Below are 15,647 nucleotides of genomic sequence, written 5' to 3'. Positions count from 1 at the left end.
TTTTTTATTTAAGACAGAATGTTGTCCTGAGTGATTTGTGACCCCGGTGATGACTTAATAAATATATTAATTAATAGTAATAATAAATATTATTATCGTTGTTGTCATTTATATAAATTTATTATTATTAATAATATTATTTTTAGCCTTGCAGATGCTATTTTCTGCCATGTGATGTTTTTTTATTTAATTAAAATGTTTAATTATTTAGAATAGTGATTAGTAATGATTATTTATTTCAATAGATCACTTAATTTAATATGAATTAATTCAAACACTTAGTAGGCTGCTGAGCTTCTCATATGATGTTTTTGACTTTGGCTTCCCATATAGCTCATCCCTAAATAAAACAGACACGCAGATACATAGGCCTTCAACCTTCATAAAGGTTGAATAAAGTTTCCACCTCGTTGTCCAGCGCTTAACAATGCCTGCTTTGATTTATTTATTTTTTTCCTTGAGACAGGACTTTCCCAAGAATGAGACTATAATTTAATTAGTCGCTTTTCATTTTTCGAGTTCTTTCCCATTTGGATGCATAAACCACATGCACGCTCGCTGGGAAAGCAGACCGTGACCTTTCAACCGCAGTTAAGTGGACGAGACAGTTCAGGTGTCTGGAGCTGTTAGTGGTAATCCAGGTCACGCTGAGCATTACTTGAGGCATGCCGTTCTATATCTGATTAAAAACCTCTCCATTAGATATTTATTCACTGCATTAGCTGTGGCTGTTCTAGTGGTATGCGTGCACTTTCAAATCACACTTCTGGGGGGCGCTGCATTCTAATTGGCCAGCGGAGCATTTCCCTCAACCAATCAGCTCGCTCGCTCGCGTTCTCTGCCTCGGAACATCCTGGCAACACGTCTTAACTGGCAGACCATTTTGAGATTGTTTAATATGTAATTGCCTGCAGTGCTGTAAATTGCTTCCTCATGGTTCCTTCGAAACCGCAGCACTTCAGGATATTTAATGTTCTACCAAGAGCTGTTTTATTAAAGCTGCCGTCTTTTGATAAGAGCAGAATGTTGCTGTTGTTGTTGTTGTTGTGCTAAACACTTTCATTTCATAAAAGTCATTTGCACTACATAAAAAAAGTGAGATCAAACATATTTTTGTACTCCCCTAAGACTCAGACTACAGCTGCTAAGAGTCTCCAGGTCACTGGGACATTTTTTTTCCTGGGTTTTTGTGTACAGTGAAAAGCTTTTAGGAATCTGTCTCATTAGTTTAGGATAAGGATGGATAACTCTCAGCCGTAATGGCCTTCTGTTTTCTCCCCTACACCACTATTGGAGCGCCGAAGTTGATCGTTTCATATTCTAACTGTGCGATCCACTTGTTTCGGTGTCTGTTTGAAGCGTGTAGTAAATCACGCTGTGTGGATGATCTTATTTAACGTCAATAAAACATTAACCATTAATCACTCTCCATTCATCTGATAATTAGGCCAGGCTTAAGCTTCTTTGCCAAATGGAAATATCATCACATAGACACCGGCCAATAATGTTGTGACTGATTACTGTACATTTATCTGTTGTGCTTACAGATGTAGAAATGAATCGAGATTTTAACGAAATGTTAAGTTATTTTTATAGAAAAATACATGCCCGTGGCTGTTTTTCTTTTAAAATGCTTGGCAGAAAAAAAAAGGTTATAAAGAAATCAAGTAACCACGTTTGTAGAATTAGGTTACTTATTCAAATAATAGTAATTCTTATAAATTATGATCATTAAAAAGGTGCAATTACTGATGTTTGGAAATATGTCTTGCATAACTGCTAAAAAGAGACCTAAAGTGCCCCCTACTGGATTCAATTTTAACTACTTGTTCATAATTTACAAAACACACAGTAGATAGATAGATAGATAGATAGATAGATTATATATATATATATATATATATATATGCTTTATAAATATTACAATTATAAAACATTCAAATATATACAGTTACATGAAATAATATAAATTTAATGGCCATTTATGTAAAATGTATGTAAGTGTAAGTTTAATGCAAGTTTTTATAAGACATTTTATAAACCCATATGATCAGAGGATTTATCCAAAGCAACTTTTACTTAAAGTGACATTATATTTTATTCTTGCATTTTTTGGAATGAAACTCATGACATTGGTGTCGATTAAAGTGTGAGCTACAGTAAAGAATTAGTGAAGATATTTGTGAATAACCCAAACTTCAATCTGTTTCTCACAAAAAGGCCATCATATGAAACAAAGCGACTTGGTTCGGACTGCTTTTTCTATAAATATCCCCTTTCGCAAGTCTCACAAGTTGTTTTCTTTCATCGGGAACCACAATCATCCTCAATGATATTTAGATCATGAGCTCATGTATCTTGCCCATTCATGTCTTTTTTTAAACCGAATTGATTGAATTATCATTTTGGGCCAGACTTCATTAAGCTGACGGCCGGTCCATGCACGTAGAGCTCTTTCCATGAATTAGAGGGGGCAGCGTATCTGTCTTATCAGCCTATCATTACAGTCAGTGCTGGAGAATCTCTGTTGTTGTTCTTAATTTATGGGCTGTGTGCTTTTGTGAGATTGCTTATAAAAGGGGAAGACAATGGATGGCGAGCTTTCAAAATCTAAATCTTTTCTTTTGGCTCTCTTCTTTTCTTTTTATATCATCCCAGTAACAGATTCACAACATGACATGCAGATCGGTTTATTTATTTAGCACAGATACAAAGCAACAATTACTATTTACTTCATTTATCTAATGTAATATCCTATTGTACGCCATATTTGTCCTTGAAATGCCACTGGTATGCTTCAAGTGACGGTACTTACAGCTGACAGACAGTAGTACATGACTAAATATTGCGTTCTGTCAAATAGCAGCATGCTGTTATGCGTCAAATACAAGTAGACGGGGAGTAGAACATTTATGAAAACACGAGTTGGTGAAGGAGCCGCTCTCCACTGAGGGTATTTTTACAGTGGCAGCCCACTGAAGTGTAGCAGCAGTAGCTATTGCAGAAGGCTCACTGACAGTGGTGCGTTTAAAGCACAGGTGTGTTTCAGAGACTCTGTCAATCTGCCCAACACAGTGACCACTGCGCTGAGACCCCAAAATGAAAAAATGTGTCATGGTTATGTTGTTCCAAACCTGAATGATTTTTCTTTTTGAGAAAGGTTTAGTGAAATGCTCTTTTCTCAAGCATACAATAATAGGGACTGTTATTTTAGAATCATTGATATACTTCTATATATATTCTGTGTGTGTGTGTGTGTGTGTGTGTGTGTGTGTGTGTGTGTGTGTGTGTGTGTGTGTGTTTAAAGGTTGAAAGGAACACTCTTTTGTTTAAAAAATGGGCTCATTCTCCAACTCCCCCAGAGTTGAGTAGAGTTTTACTGTTTTTGAATTGCTTTCCAAAATGACCAAACAGTTTGCATATTTAATCCTATTTAATACTTGACTCTTCTGTATTCATATTGTGTCCTAAGACCGAAGGGCGCTGCATAATATCACTGAGCCTGCTGCGGCCATGTTACAGCAGCAAACGTTCATCCTTGATTATTACGCCGGGATGGAAGTATAGTTCCTAATCATATCGGCCTAGAAAATCACAACTTAATTTTTCTGGTGGTCTTAGTACACAATATATCACACAATATAGAAGAGTCTATTTTTAAACAGGAAAAATATTTAAACTCTCTGGTCATTTTGAATGCAATGCTACTGGTCTTATTGGATTCAATGATCTATGCTAAGCTATACTAAAAGTGCTATACATATATATATACATATATACATACATATATACATATATATGCACGCATGTATATATTTAAGGAAAATATATTGTTAATGTATTCTAAAGATGGTGTTCTATTACAGTTTTTCCTTTTAGTTAACAGTAATAACCCCCCTGTCAATCTCTGAAAAAAAAAGATGTGTGATTTGAAAAGTCTGGAACCTGTCACTAAGAAAAGAAATTGTATTCTGATTTAAAAATTTGAAGTCCAAAAAGTAAAAAATTAAACACTCATGGATGAATCGTTCACCATATGTTCTGTTCTGATGCATTTAAGTAGATTCATATCAATTTCTTGACAACTTTAACTCCACTGCAGTTCTTAAACATTCATTCTTTTGCATATAGTTCACTATGTGTATCAAGATGCATTTCACTAAGTTTACTGTCATTGATGCTGAACGCTATTGTCTCTTACATGTCTCGTAACCAATTGGCACATGCCAAGTTTGAATATGTTCAAAATGTTTTTCTTTCTTATTTTGGATATTCACAGAATTTGTTGACTGCTTCTTTCACGGTTCACACAGTGAGGGTCAAGAAAGAAATAAGGGTTTGGAACAACATTACGGTAAGCAAATGACACAGTTTATGTTTAGTGAACTATTCCCTTTAACAGAGCCTCGGTTTACTGCCAGAGGATTGTCAGATGGTTCCTGCAGAAAAATCAAATCATCTGTTTTCATTGACTCTCAAAAAAAAAAAAAAAAAACATTAGATTTTAGAATGATGTTCAAATAGAGAAAAATCATTACAATCAATTCATGTCAACATCATCAGATTTTTAACAATATTATTCATCGCAATGGAATGCAAACCACCCATAAACCATTTTCAGCTATTAAAATGTTAAAATGAAAAACTTTGTAATTGTACTTTTGGTACAAATCTGCAACAAACTGTGGAGAAAATAAATTACATATATTCATATATAGTATAAAAGCAAAATAATTTCAGTGCTATTTTCCTAAATATCATCTATCACAGTCATGTGACGTCTCCTTACCTATACCTGAGGATTGATTCCCTTCATCTTCTTCCCCGAAGTGGGTTTTCTTTGTTAAATGGCGCACAATGATGGTGGCATTAAAGGCTCTCTAGAACACAAAACACCAGCGATAATGCTGCACCAGCTAGTGAACTTCAGCAAATATCTTTAAATGGCAAACAGCAAACCTATGCTGCATATAAGAGCAGAAGAGTCAGTTTAATGTTTGGAGGCATTTATTGCACTAGAACTAAAAGCCCGATAGTTACAGCAATTACAGCTTTTGCCCTTTTAAAGGTACAAGCTGTAATTGCATGGCAGGGCAGACAATCAGGAGTAGAGCAACAAACGACTGGCGGCAAATAATAACAAAGCCTCCATATGCCGCTAAAGTAACTCTAGCCATACATTTACAAATGCAAAGTGCTGTATCAGCCTCAGAGGTCACAGACACGGGTCATATACAGCTATTTTACACATTACACATAGAGGATGGGAGTCTTGTGCTTTAGTAGTGATCTGACTTACTCAAAAACAGCCCACTTAGACACAACTAATGCAATGCTTCTCAACTAGTTTTTTTTCAGGACCCTGATTTGAACTCAACCCAGTCAACCAACCAGATGACAAAGGTACAGTTTGCATCAGGTGGGCCGTGATTGTATGACTGCGATGTTGGCAGATTTAAAGTTGCATCGGGTCTGTTTTCCTCACACTTACCTTCCAGTGACTCTTGGCAAAGTTTTTCTGAATCTGCACCGACACTGAACCGTGGATGTTCTTGTCTAGAGCCGCACCTCCTGATATCCTGTCGTTAAGAAGCAATAATATTCATTCAGAATATGTACAATGTGACACTGAAGTATGGAGTAATTATGTAGAAAATTTTGCGTTGCATCATAGCAATAACATAATTTATTTAATTTTTTTTAAATATTAAAGGTTAGTTTACCCCAAAATAAAAATTATGTAATTAATTAACTCTTTCCCTGCCACTAATGAGATATATCTTGTAATTTAGATTACAACGCTTCCCCGCCAAAGACGAGTTTTTACAGAAATCCCTGTTCTAGGTGTATTACATCGGAACGAAGTAGGCTGGTCAGTGATGGAGAAATGCCTTTACAGATACAGAAACATCTCTAGTCATGTCGTGGATAGACCGATAACCCAGCGATATGAATATGTATGTATGTGTGTGATCTATTTAGAAATACAGTATGTGTGTGTGTGTGTGTGTATATATAGGTTAATATGTATTTATTTAGCCAAAATGTGTGTTTGTGTGTAAACATATGTATATGTGTGTGTTTGTGTGTCTGTTCTGTTTACTGAACGCAATTTCAATTATTCATATAATTATTTACAAGTGAAAGAATATGATATCTGAGTGCATTTTGCTTGAAAATGCGGTACTTTGATAAAAATACACTACTTATATAATGATAATAATGCATTTTTTCACAGTTTGAAATGTTGTATTTTTTATGAAACCTATCAGCATTCAAGTGATGATAAAACATAAACACTTAAAGATGGAATATAATGGAATAAAAAGTTAATCACCCACATTTTGGCGAAAGGATTCTCCTAGCATCACAGAATACTAAAATAAGCTCCAAATTCTGATTGGATTTATATTCTGAGGGGAAAAATGCTACAAAAAAAGTGTGAAATGTGAGAGAGAAAATGTGTTTCCATACGATTTTTGAGCCGCTATCCACATTAATTTAATGTCTCTATAGTTTTACTGCATGTCAACAATTTATGTCTCCTAAGGAACTTTAAGAGAAACATCTCAGACAACGATGACGGTCAGAGAATGAATCGTAATTGGAAACTCAAAGGACTCTTTTGAGCAACATCTGAGCAATTAAAACTTTCTTCTGGGAAACTATAATGCGTGTTATTCATCCAATGCCTCAAGTATCCACGTTTTTCTAAACGCATTGCTTCTTTTGAGCGCTCTGTTCTATTTCTTTTCTGAAAATCATAATTGTTTTGTGCTCCTTAAAGATCTCTGAATGCTGCAGGTGAAGAGACATCTGTTTATTCTATATTTGTTTATTTCTATATTCCTCTTCCCGTCTGCGCACTCCCTCCCACGCAGCTGCACAGATGTGTCCCAACTCTTCATCTGTTCTTCAAGGTCAGCCTCTCTTTTTACCGCTGATCAACCCTTCAGCTCCCCGTCCGCCTCTTTCCTGCTATTTATGGACTCACCAAGGATGCTGCAAGGCCTGGTCACAATTGAACCTCTTCGCTGGATCCTTCTGCAGTAAGTGAACTATGAAGTCTTTCGCTGAAGCATTAGTGGGCAGGAAGAGGCAGAGAACACAAGAAGATCAATACCACTTAATGTGGCCAGCATTTGGCATGTTTAGGGCTGCATTATAAAACATTCTGCATTAATATAATGAGTGAAGTTTTTAAAACCGCTCATGAAAGCATTAATGCTTTGATTTCAAATCTCGTGCAATTATTTCCTAAGCTATTGCAGAAAGCAAAAACATTGGTTATAATTGAAATAGATCACAGTGCATCAATATAAATATATAAAAAAGTCGGTTAGGCCCAGTGTTGTTTTAGACCTTTTTGAGAATGAGATATAAACAAAAATGGTTGAAACATTCTTCAAAATATTTCCTTTTGTTTTTGGGTGGACTGTCCCTTTAAGACTGCTTTATATAACTATAAGCATAACGCATTATTTAAAAATTTAAATTTAACAAAGTAGTTTACTAGGTATTTAATTATATTAAAAAACTTTTTAAAATGTAAATTTAAAATACATTTAAAACAAATTCTGTAAAAATTACACTACAAATAAGTGTTTAAAAACTAAAAAAATTGTTATTTAGGCTTTTGGGTTTTTTTTTTGTCTGACATTTAAGTGTTTTGTAATAAAACATCCTCAGTTAAAAATTTTACTTTTTTCATGAAAAAAAATTCTACTTTTATAACAGTAGCATTAAATAATGCTAAATGGAAATATCAGATGTGAATATGTAATTTTGCCATATTAAAAAACAATATGTACAGTACTTCTGACCCAGTCTAAGAGGCATGGAGCATTATTATATGGGCATTCGAAGTGAGGATGCAATGAATGTGATTTGTTCATTCATGAAATACAATAAAAGAGATATATAAATATTTTTGGGTCATACCAGAGTCAGAGATGTCATCCCAGTATGGCGAATCAAATTCATATTCAGCCTTTATGATCAGTTTGTAGAGTTGTGTGTCATTGTCATCGTAGAATGGCGGATAGCCACAGAGCCTGCCAGAAAATCAAAAACTGCTGATACAAACTTTTCATCTTGGCGTTTTATTCATGTAGTATAAATAATATTAATCCAGCACTCACAGAATAAATGTAATGACCCCAATTGCCCAGAGATCCACCTCTTTGCCGTATGTTTTATGCTGTAGAAGTTCAGGAGCTACAAACACAAACAGTTAATGGTAAAAACTAGGCTCTTAAAAGTAATGGTTCTTCTGTGGTTCTTTGCAGCACTTAAAGTTCAGAAACACACCTGTTATGCAGGGCTCTTAAAGGCATAGTTCATCCAAAAATGTTCATTCTGTTATTATTTACTCACCCTCACAATGTTTCAAACCTCTGCGAGTTTCTTTCTTCTGTTGAACAAAGAGAATATTTTAAAGGAGGAGTGTAACTAAAGAGTAGATGGTTCCCATTGACTTCCGTAGAAGTTTTTGTACCCGTATTTTTCTAAATACCTTCTTCCATGATCAACAGTAGAAAGAAACACACGTTTGTTGTCAAAGATAAAATAACTTGACTGAGTAAATAATGACAGAATTCAAATTTTTTGGTGAACTATTCTTCTAAAGTATTTTTAGATTAAAGAAAGTTCTCAATGTCATATTAGAGCTTCAGACTTGTGTTTTATTCCTAATTTATTTTTTTATTTTGCTTGAATCTATGTTACTGCACATGATATAGATAACAAAGATAGATGACAAACAGAATAATCATAATAATGAACTCTCTTACCAACATAGGCAGGTGTCCCACAGGCTGTGGAAAGAGCGCCCTGCTCTTCCATTTTAGACAGACCAAAGTCACTGATGACAATTTTGGAGTCTTCTAATGGAGTCTCATACAGTAAATTCTCTGGCTAATAGAGAGAGAACTTGTTATGATTGTAATATGATTTAGCTGCATGCAAAGCTCAAAGGCAAAGTGAAAAGCTGGAATTGAAACTTTTTAATGAAACGTATCGAAGCGCTCCCAAAGCATCACCTGAAAGACTTGAGTGCTCTGAAAGTGACAATGATAAAACAGACACTGAAGTGTTCGATATAGTTCTCAGGTACCTTTAGATCTCGATGCACAACGCCCAGCTGGTGCAGATACTTCACCGCCCACAGCACCTGATAAATCACACGACTGGCATCTTTCTCCGTATAACTGCCTCTCTCCAGAATCCTGTCCAGCAGCTCCCCTCCAGTCAGCCTGAACAACACACTGTCATCAGCGTCTGTCTGTCTGTCTGTCTCTGTCTATCTATCTATCTATCTGTCTATCTATCTATCTGTCTGTCTATCTCTGTCTGTCTATCTTTTCTATATTTCTAATAATTTTTTGTGCTATCATTCTATCTATCTGTCTATCTATCTGTCTATCTGTCTGTCTGTCTGTCTGTCTATCTTTTCTATATTTCTAATAATGTTTTGTGCTATCATTCTGTATATTATTCTATCTATCTATCTATCTATCTATCTATCTGTCCTAACATTGCATCTCATTCTGTCATTCTATTTTTTTATCATTCCGTATCATTCTGAGTTTTTGTTCTATCATTCTATCTAGACTAGCATTATATCTATCATTCTGTCTGTCAATTTTCTATCTGTATATCTATCATTCTGTTTGTCATCTATCTATCTATCTGTCTGTCTGTCTGTTCTATCTATCATTCTCTCTCTAATCCTACGAAACAATTTTTTACTTCAATATTTCAATTTTTCACATTCGGGCCCACTCACAGTGTCATTACCAAATACAATTTGGTAGGAGTCTCAAATGTTTCCTCCAAAGACACAATATTTTCATGATTTATCCTGTGAAGGGACAAATAAAAGATTTCTGTAAAACTCGACTGTACTCTAATAAGCAAGGAAATGTAAAAAATCATGAAGTTTTTTTAAATCACTGACCTGCGTAATACCGCGATCTCATTCTCCAGCATGGACTCTTTTCCCTTTAGCGCTCTCTTGCGGATGCACTTGACAGCCACAAGCTTCTGAGTACATCTGTGCTGAGCCACTCGAACCTCAGAGAACGAGCCCCTGAGACATTACACATTTATATTATTTATAATTCAGCTGTAATGAGTTTTGTTCTAAATTAATGGCTAATTATAAGTTTGTGTGCCATGGGCACGTTGTGAATAATAGCGGTCTCCAGAGTCTTCTTAATAATATTTTCTGCTTCTAGTCGACAAGTCTTTAAATGTGTTTAGCAAACCGAAATGTCAAAATCTCCTCTCAAGTCATTACGTGTTCAGAATACTTTTAAATATTGAATATATGAAAAAAAACTCACTCTCCCAGTTTCTCTTTCAGCTCATAAACAGCATTGATGTCATCTTTCTTCCGAAGATCTCTCAGTAGAGGCATCGCAACGCAGGATAAGTGTGATCTGCGTACTACATACACAAACACACAGCACTAATATGAGCATGCAAATAAGTACCGAAAATCATCAGCACGTTCATTTTAAGGCTGTAGCAATGCCCTCCACAGCAACAGGCACTCAAGAAAACGCTTTTCAATACATGCAAATGCCAAATTCTGACTCCTTTTGGAGATTTCAATGACTAGCAATGAGTTTTGACAAATTTTCTTTTCCACCGCACAAGCCCTGATGGGGAAAACGTTTTTGAATGCCCTCCCCGGTGTTTGATTTCTCGAAAATAAAAAGGCAGCGTTAGCACAACTTTACCAAAAAAAACGCCTCTCTTTTGACATGCAGATAACTAGCGCAATTATACAAGCGCGCCTGGGCTTGACACATCTACGCATGAAGGAAAATTCAGCATTGAAATGAGATCAATAATCAGTGATATTCTCCCTAAAACACCCTTTAGAAAAGAGATTCAAGCAAAAGCTCAATTACCTGCTGATTGCTGCCGTGAGGATCTGGAAGGCAAACCGCTTCTGTTCACGTCACCAAACTCCCAACAGCCTCTCTGCTCTCTCTTTAATCGAAAATCACGTTCATTTTACACTGATGACCTTGGACGCCTACATGCTTTATAGAGGAAAAGTGACTTCTCAAAGAGATGAAGGACAACAGGAGAGCAGGCACAGAAAGCAGAGAGAAAGTGAAAATAGAGTGATGGAGATGGAGATAGAGAGAGAGAGAGAGAAAAAGAGGTTGGCCAAACAACAACAGGTCTCTTAAGACTGACTCAGACTAACTCAAATGTAATGCTTGAATGCATGATAAGGACAGATGAACATTGTCTCCGAGACATATCTGATGCCATCTGCCCGTCGCACATTAAATAAGCATTCTTCATCATGGCAGTCAGGCTTTGCTGAACTGAAGTGCTACCGTTCGCTTTCAGATGCCTCGAGTTCGCCAGAAGCCTCTGTCTCTGTTTACATTATTGAGGCTGTTTTTGGTAGCGCTCCCACAGATCCTGAGCTCTCTCAGCTGTCCTTGTAGGGGCACAGGGGTTTTCCACTCAAGTATTAGCATTCCAGCATTCTGCCCTGTGAACACTGCACACACACACACACACACACACACAACACTGACTGTCTCACCTGCGGTGTGTTTTGGCCTTTACATTTGCTGACTAACAAGGTGTTAAAGGTAAACAGGTAAAATGTGGCTTGGCATCAGTCATGCATACAGAAACACTGCATAAGGCCTTTACAAAACAACAAATGTGCCAACACAATGTTCTTTACGCCATCAAACAACATTGATCAAATCTGTTAGAAACTGATGAATGATTAAACTTTACCTTTAAAGTTATTATAAGCTACAAACCATCGTCAAAAGCTGCTCTTGCTGATTAACATGGCAGCAAATTTACTATCAAATGTGTTGTAATAAAGAATGGCCACTAGAGGGAACCCTTTAATAACTTTCATCCAAAGTAAAGAGCCCAGCAACTATTAGGGAAAATTTTGTCTCTCTGAGTAGTTTATAGTACTATTAAATATTATATAAATTACTACATAAGTTATTTATTTGAGTTTATATATTTGATATTAAATATATATTAATATATATTTAATATATATATTATATAATATATATTATATATATTTAATATAAATATGTTGCATATATTTTCTATGAAGTGCTTTGTAAACATTATTTGTTGCAGTTTATTAAGTTATGATGCATTTCTAACATAACATTTCTAATACACAACGTTTTATAGATAGATAGAGAATATTTATATATAACCGTAATTTCTCTCATTCATATATATTTATTTTTTTGTACATTATTTTAATTAAAATAATATTTATTTATAATATTTATTATTATTTAAGCAAAAACAAAAGTATTTTTTTAATTGCATTTGAGTATAGGGGTTTTTTTTATCATTTAAAAATTATTATTCAAATTTGTTCTATTTCAACAAGTCCTTATTTTATTTGTTTGTTTTTCAGAAGGTGAAGATGAAGAAAGTGAAACATGAACAGATTAGGACCGTAACAGCCCAGACTCGAAACAATGTGAATATAACTCAACATATCATGCATCCTCTAAAAGGTATATGTATATATTTTGATTATAAAGACATTTTTATTCTATATACAAAATGGCAGGTTCATGATCAGTTTGTTTTTTATATTTTTGATTACACAGAAATACATTTTAATTGCCACTACACCAATATCACTATCTTTTATCTAAAATCTTCTTATCATTTTAGTCCAGGTTTCTTGCAGGAAATGCAGACAGTTTATTTTCTAACCTCTTTCTGATCTCAAAAGGAAACAGGTTGTTTTTCTGCTTTTGCATTAAGATTTCTCAATACAGCTGAGGTGTTTTGATTGGTACATAGTACATAGTGTTGTTCTCCGGGGGGGCTAGAAAACCCTGTTTCCTATTATACGGCCTGCTTTAATGTCACACACGCTTAAATCTTTAGTTGTTGATGCTTGTTGTGTCCTAATTCTTTTACTGTAAGTTTGACCGTATTTAAGCAACGTCACTTACGTTATGTCCAGAGTTTACAGGAAGCAGCAGCTCTGGCATCTGAAATGTTTTAGTCTTGCGAGATACTGAACAAGATGTTCATTATTCCTGCCAGTCACTCTACAAATATGCTTTTGAACTTTTGATGCTCTCAAGAGCCTGTTACATGGAACATTAATAAATAATATATAATAAAAAATAAATTCAAATAATGGAAAAAAATATTTATATTAAAACAAAATAATTAAGCCAAAAAATATATATATATATATATATATATATATATATATATATATATATATATATATATATATATATATATATATATGTATATATGTATATGTATATACATATATGTATATACATATATATATATATATATATGTATATATATATATATATATATATATATGTATATACATATATGTATGTATGTGTGTGTGTGTGTATATATATAAAAAATCGAAAAAAGTAATAATTCATATATATATATATATATATATATATATATATATATATATATATATATATATATATATATATATATAAAATAATTACATGTTTTTTTGGCTTAATTGGTTTTTATTGGCTTATATTATTATTATTATTATTATTATTATTACTTGGTTTATTGGGTTTAATGATCACTATTAAATTTTTTTTTTTATAAATATCTAGTAGTCTATATAGTCTTAAATAACAGAATAACATTCATGTACTTACAGTCAAAACTGTTTTTAATGCTCTAAAATCTATCAATTGGTTCAAATGTAACAAAAATTAAAAAAAGATCTTCCATAAATCATAATAATAATAATAATCATAATCATAATAATAATAATACGCTGATTTGCTGCTTATGACACTTCTGGTTTTGGGTCAAAAATTTCACTCTTAAGTCTCTATTATATTCTGGTAATAATAACATTACCCTAATAAATGATTTCACATACTGTGAAAGTCTTCAGCTCTCAGAAAACTGGAAAAAGTAATGTAACTGGCAATAAAGAATAGCTCCTCTGTTACAGGATCTCACGTTATTCCAAATTCTGCATCTGCTGGTGGTTTTCTGTCCTCGGCCAGACCAACTTTCTTCACAGTCACCCTCAAAACATGTGCAAACACATACATATACGGCCTGACAATCACCCTGTGAGAATGCTAGATGACCAAACAAAGCCATGCAGCATATCAACAGATATGTTTGTCTGACCAATGGCAGACAGGGCGAGTGTTCTTTTTTTTTTTCTATTTTGCTTTTTTTAGTCGGATAGAAAATCAATACGCTTCAGATTCAATTGAAGAGAATCCGGTTAGCAAACAGTGTCGTTTATCGCCGGGCCGCTGATAGAGAAAACGCTTAACGCGACAAGAAAAACTAATATTAGTCCAGTTTATGGCAGGAGACGCTATTTACAGGAAATGCAATTACAGAAAGGTCAGATCGAAACTTATAAGAGAAGTGAAAAGTTGTTGCTGTGAAAGTCTGCTAGTAAACAGCATCTTCCGCTGCTGGATAATCGAGCCTCTGTGTGCTGTTCAGGGCGGGACGGTACGGCTGTGAATGCTCGTATTGATTTTTGTGCCAGTTCTTATCTGTGGCATACTAAACTTGTGACCTAAATAGAAGCAAGTTGTACCCCTACCTGTTTACTTTTTATAAAGCGACACGGTGAACTACAGCCAATAAAGCGTTCCACGGGCTGCGGTTGCAAAACGAGATGACCCCTTTTACACAAATGACTTGAACGGGAGTAAATATAATACGCCTGATGTGCTTTGATGAACTTTCTTAACTTTGACCCACATTGTCTAAAGGTCTTTATGAATATGAGAATTGTACGCTGACACTATTTTTGTGCGTCTGGCATGTTGTGACGCGGTTTCCCAGACGTGACCTGAGAGTTGGTCACACGGAGAAGTCCTCCAATATGGTTGTCGTTCCATATACACTACAATTTAAACTTTCAGGGTCTGTAATATTAATTATTCTGAAAGGCGTGTCTTACGCTCACCAAGACTGCTTTATTATTAATAAAATACAGTTAGAAGTGTAATATAGTAAAGTAATATTATTAGAACTCTATTTTAAAGTATTTTCCGTGATGCAAACTAAAGCATATTTTAAAGTACATCCGAATAAAAATTATTTCGAGTTGTCATATTTCGCAATATTGTTTTTTTTTTTCTGTATTTCTGATCAAATAAATGCAGTCTTTATGACTCATGAGCTAAAAGACATTAAAAATTGTACTGATCCAAAAATGTTTTGTGTGTGTGTGTGTGTGTGTGTGTGTGTGTGTGTGCGCGCGCATGTGCGTACCTGTGTGTGTGTGTGCGTGTGCGTACCTGTGTGTGTGTGTGTGTGTGTGTGTACTTGTTTATTTTATATTACGGGGACCAATATGGTTATCATTCCATAAACACTACAATTAAATAATTTATTTTATTTAATTATAATTTTACAGTAAAATACAATAAAATACAGTTAAAAACTACAATATTGTGAAATACTATTACAGTTCAAATTAACTCGTTTTCATTGTAATGTATTTTAAAATATAATTTATTTCTTTGAAGCAAAGCCGAGTTTTCAGAATCATTAACCCAGTCCATTTTTATCATTTAAATGAATGGAATGTTTAGAAATTTAAAAAAACAAACAAAAAGGGAATC

The 15,647-nt window shown here is 34.4% G+C and overlaps 1 protein-coding gene across 2 annotated transcripts; it reads right to left on the bottom strand.

Annotated features, from left to right (window-relative positions):
* Positions 1-2,674: 2,674 nt before the first annotated feature.
* pnck (pregnancy up-regulated nonubiquitous CaM kinase) lies at positions 2,675-11,513 on the bottom strand. Of its 2 annotated transcripts, none has more exons than XM_043247659.1 (12): positions 10,920-11,513; positions 10,347-10,449; positions 9,959-10,090; positions 9,788-9,862; positions 9,116-9,254; positions 8,793-8,916; positions 8,142-8,217; positions 7,942-8,054; positions 6,995-7,073; positions 5,492-5,579; positions 4,796-4,880; positions 2,675-4,439 (listed from the first exon to the last, which is right to left on the bottom strand). In XM_043247659.1, the coding sequence occupies exons 2-12, from the start codon at positions 10,418-10,420 to the stop codon at positions 4,429-4,431; spliced, it is 996 nt and encodes a 331-aa protein (XP_043103594.1). In that variant the 5' UTR covers positions 10,421-10,449; positions 10,920-11,513; the 3' UTR covers positions 2,675-4,428. The 2 variants fall into 2 exon arrangements, with proteins under 2 accessions (XP_043103594.1, XP_043103593.1); XM_043247658.1 differs by having other exon boundaries at positions 4,790-4,880; positions 10,920-11,510.
* Positions 11,514-15,647: the final 4,134 nt, after the last annotated feature.

The sequence above is a fragment of the Puntigrus tetrazona genome, chromosome 8, assembly GCF_018831695.1.
Source record: "Puntigrus tetrazona isolate hp1 chromosome 8, ASM1883169v1, whole genome shotgun sequence".
In the NCBI taxonomy this organism is placed as follows: domain Eukaryota; kingdom Metazoa; phylum Chordata; class Actinopteri; order Cypriniformes; family Cyprinidae; genus Puntigrus; species Puntigrus tetrazona.
Note: the sequence above shows the minus strand (reverse complement) of the source record. Positions and strands in the feature narration are given on the sequence as shown.

Excerpts from the sequence above, each read along its gene's own strand:
- pnck (XM_043247658.1), bottom strand. The coding sequence starts at position 10,420 with ATGCCTCTACTGAGAGATCTTCGGAAGAAAGATGACATCAATGCTGTT. Across the intron at positions 9,255-9,787 it reads TTGTATTTGGTAATGACACT|GCTGACTGGAGGGGAGCTGC; the intron begins GTGAGTGGGCCC and ends TGTGTTGTTCAG. Across the intron at positions 4,881-5,491 it reads TTGCCAAGAGTCACTGGAAG|AGAGCCTTTAATGCCACCAT; the intron begins GTAAGTGTGAGG and ends TTTGTGTTCTAG.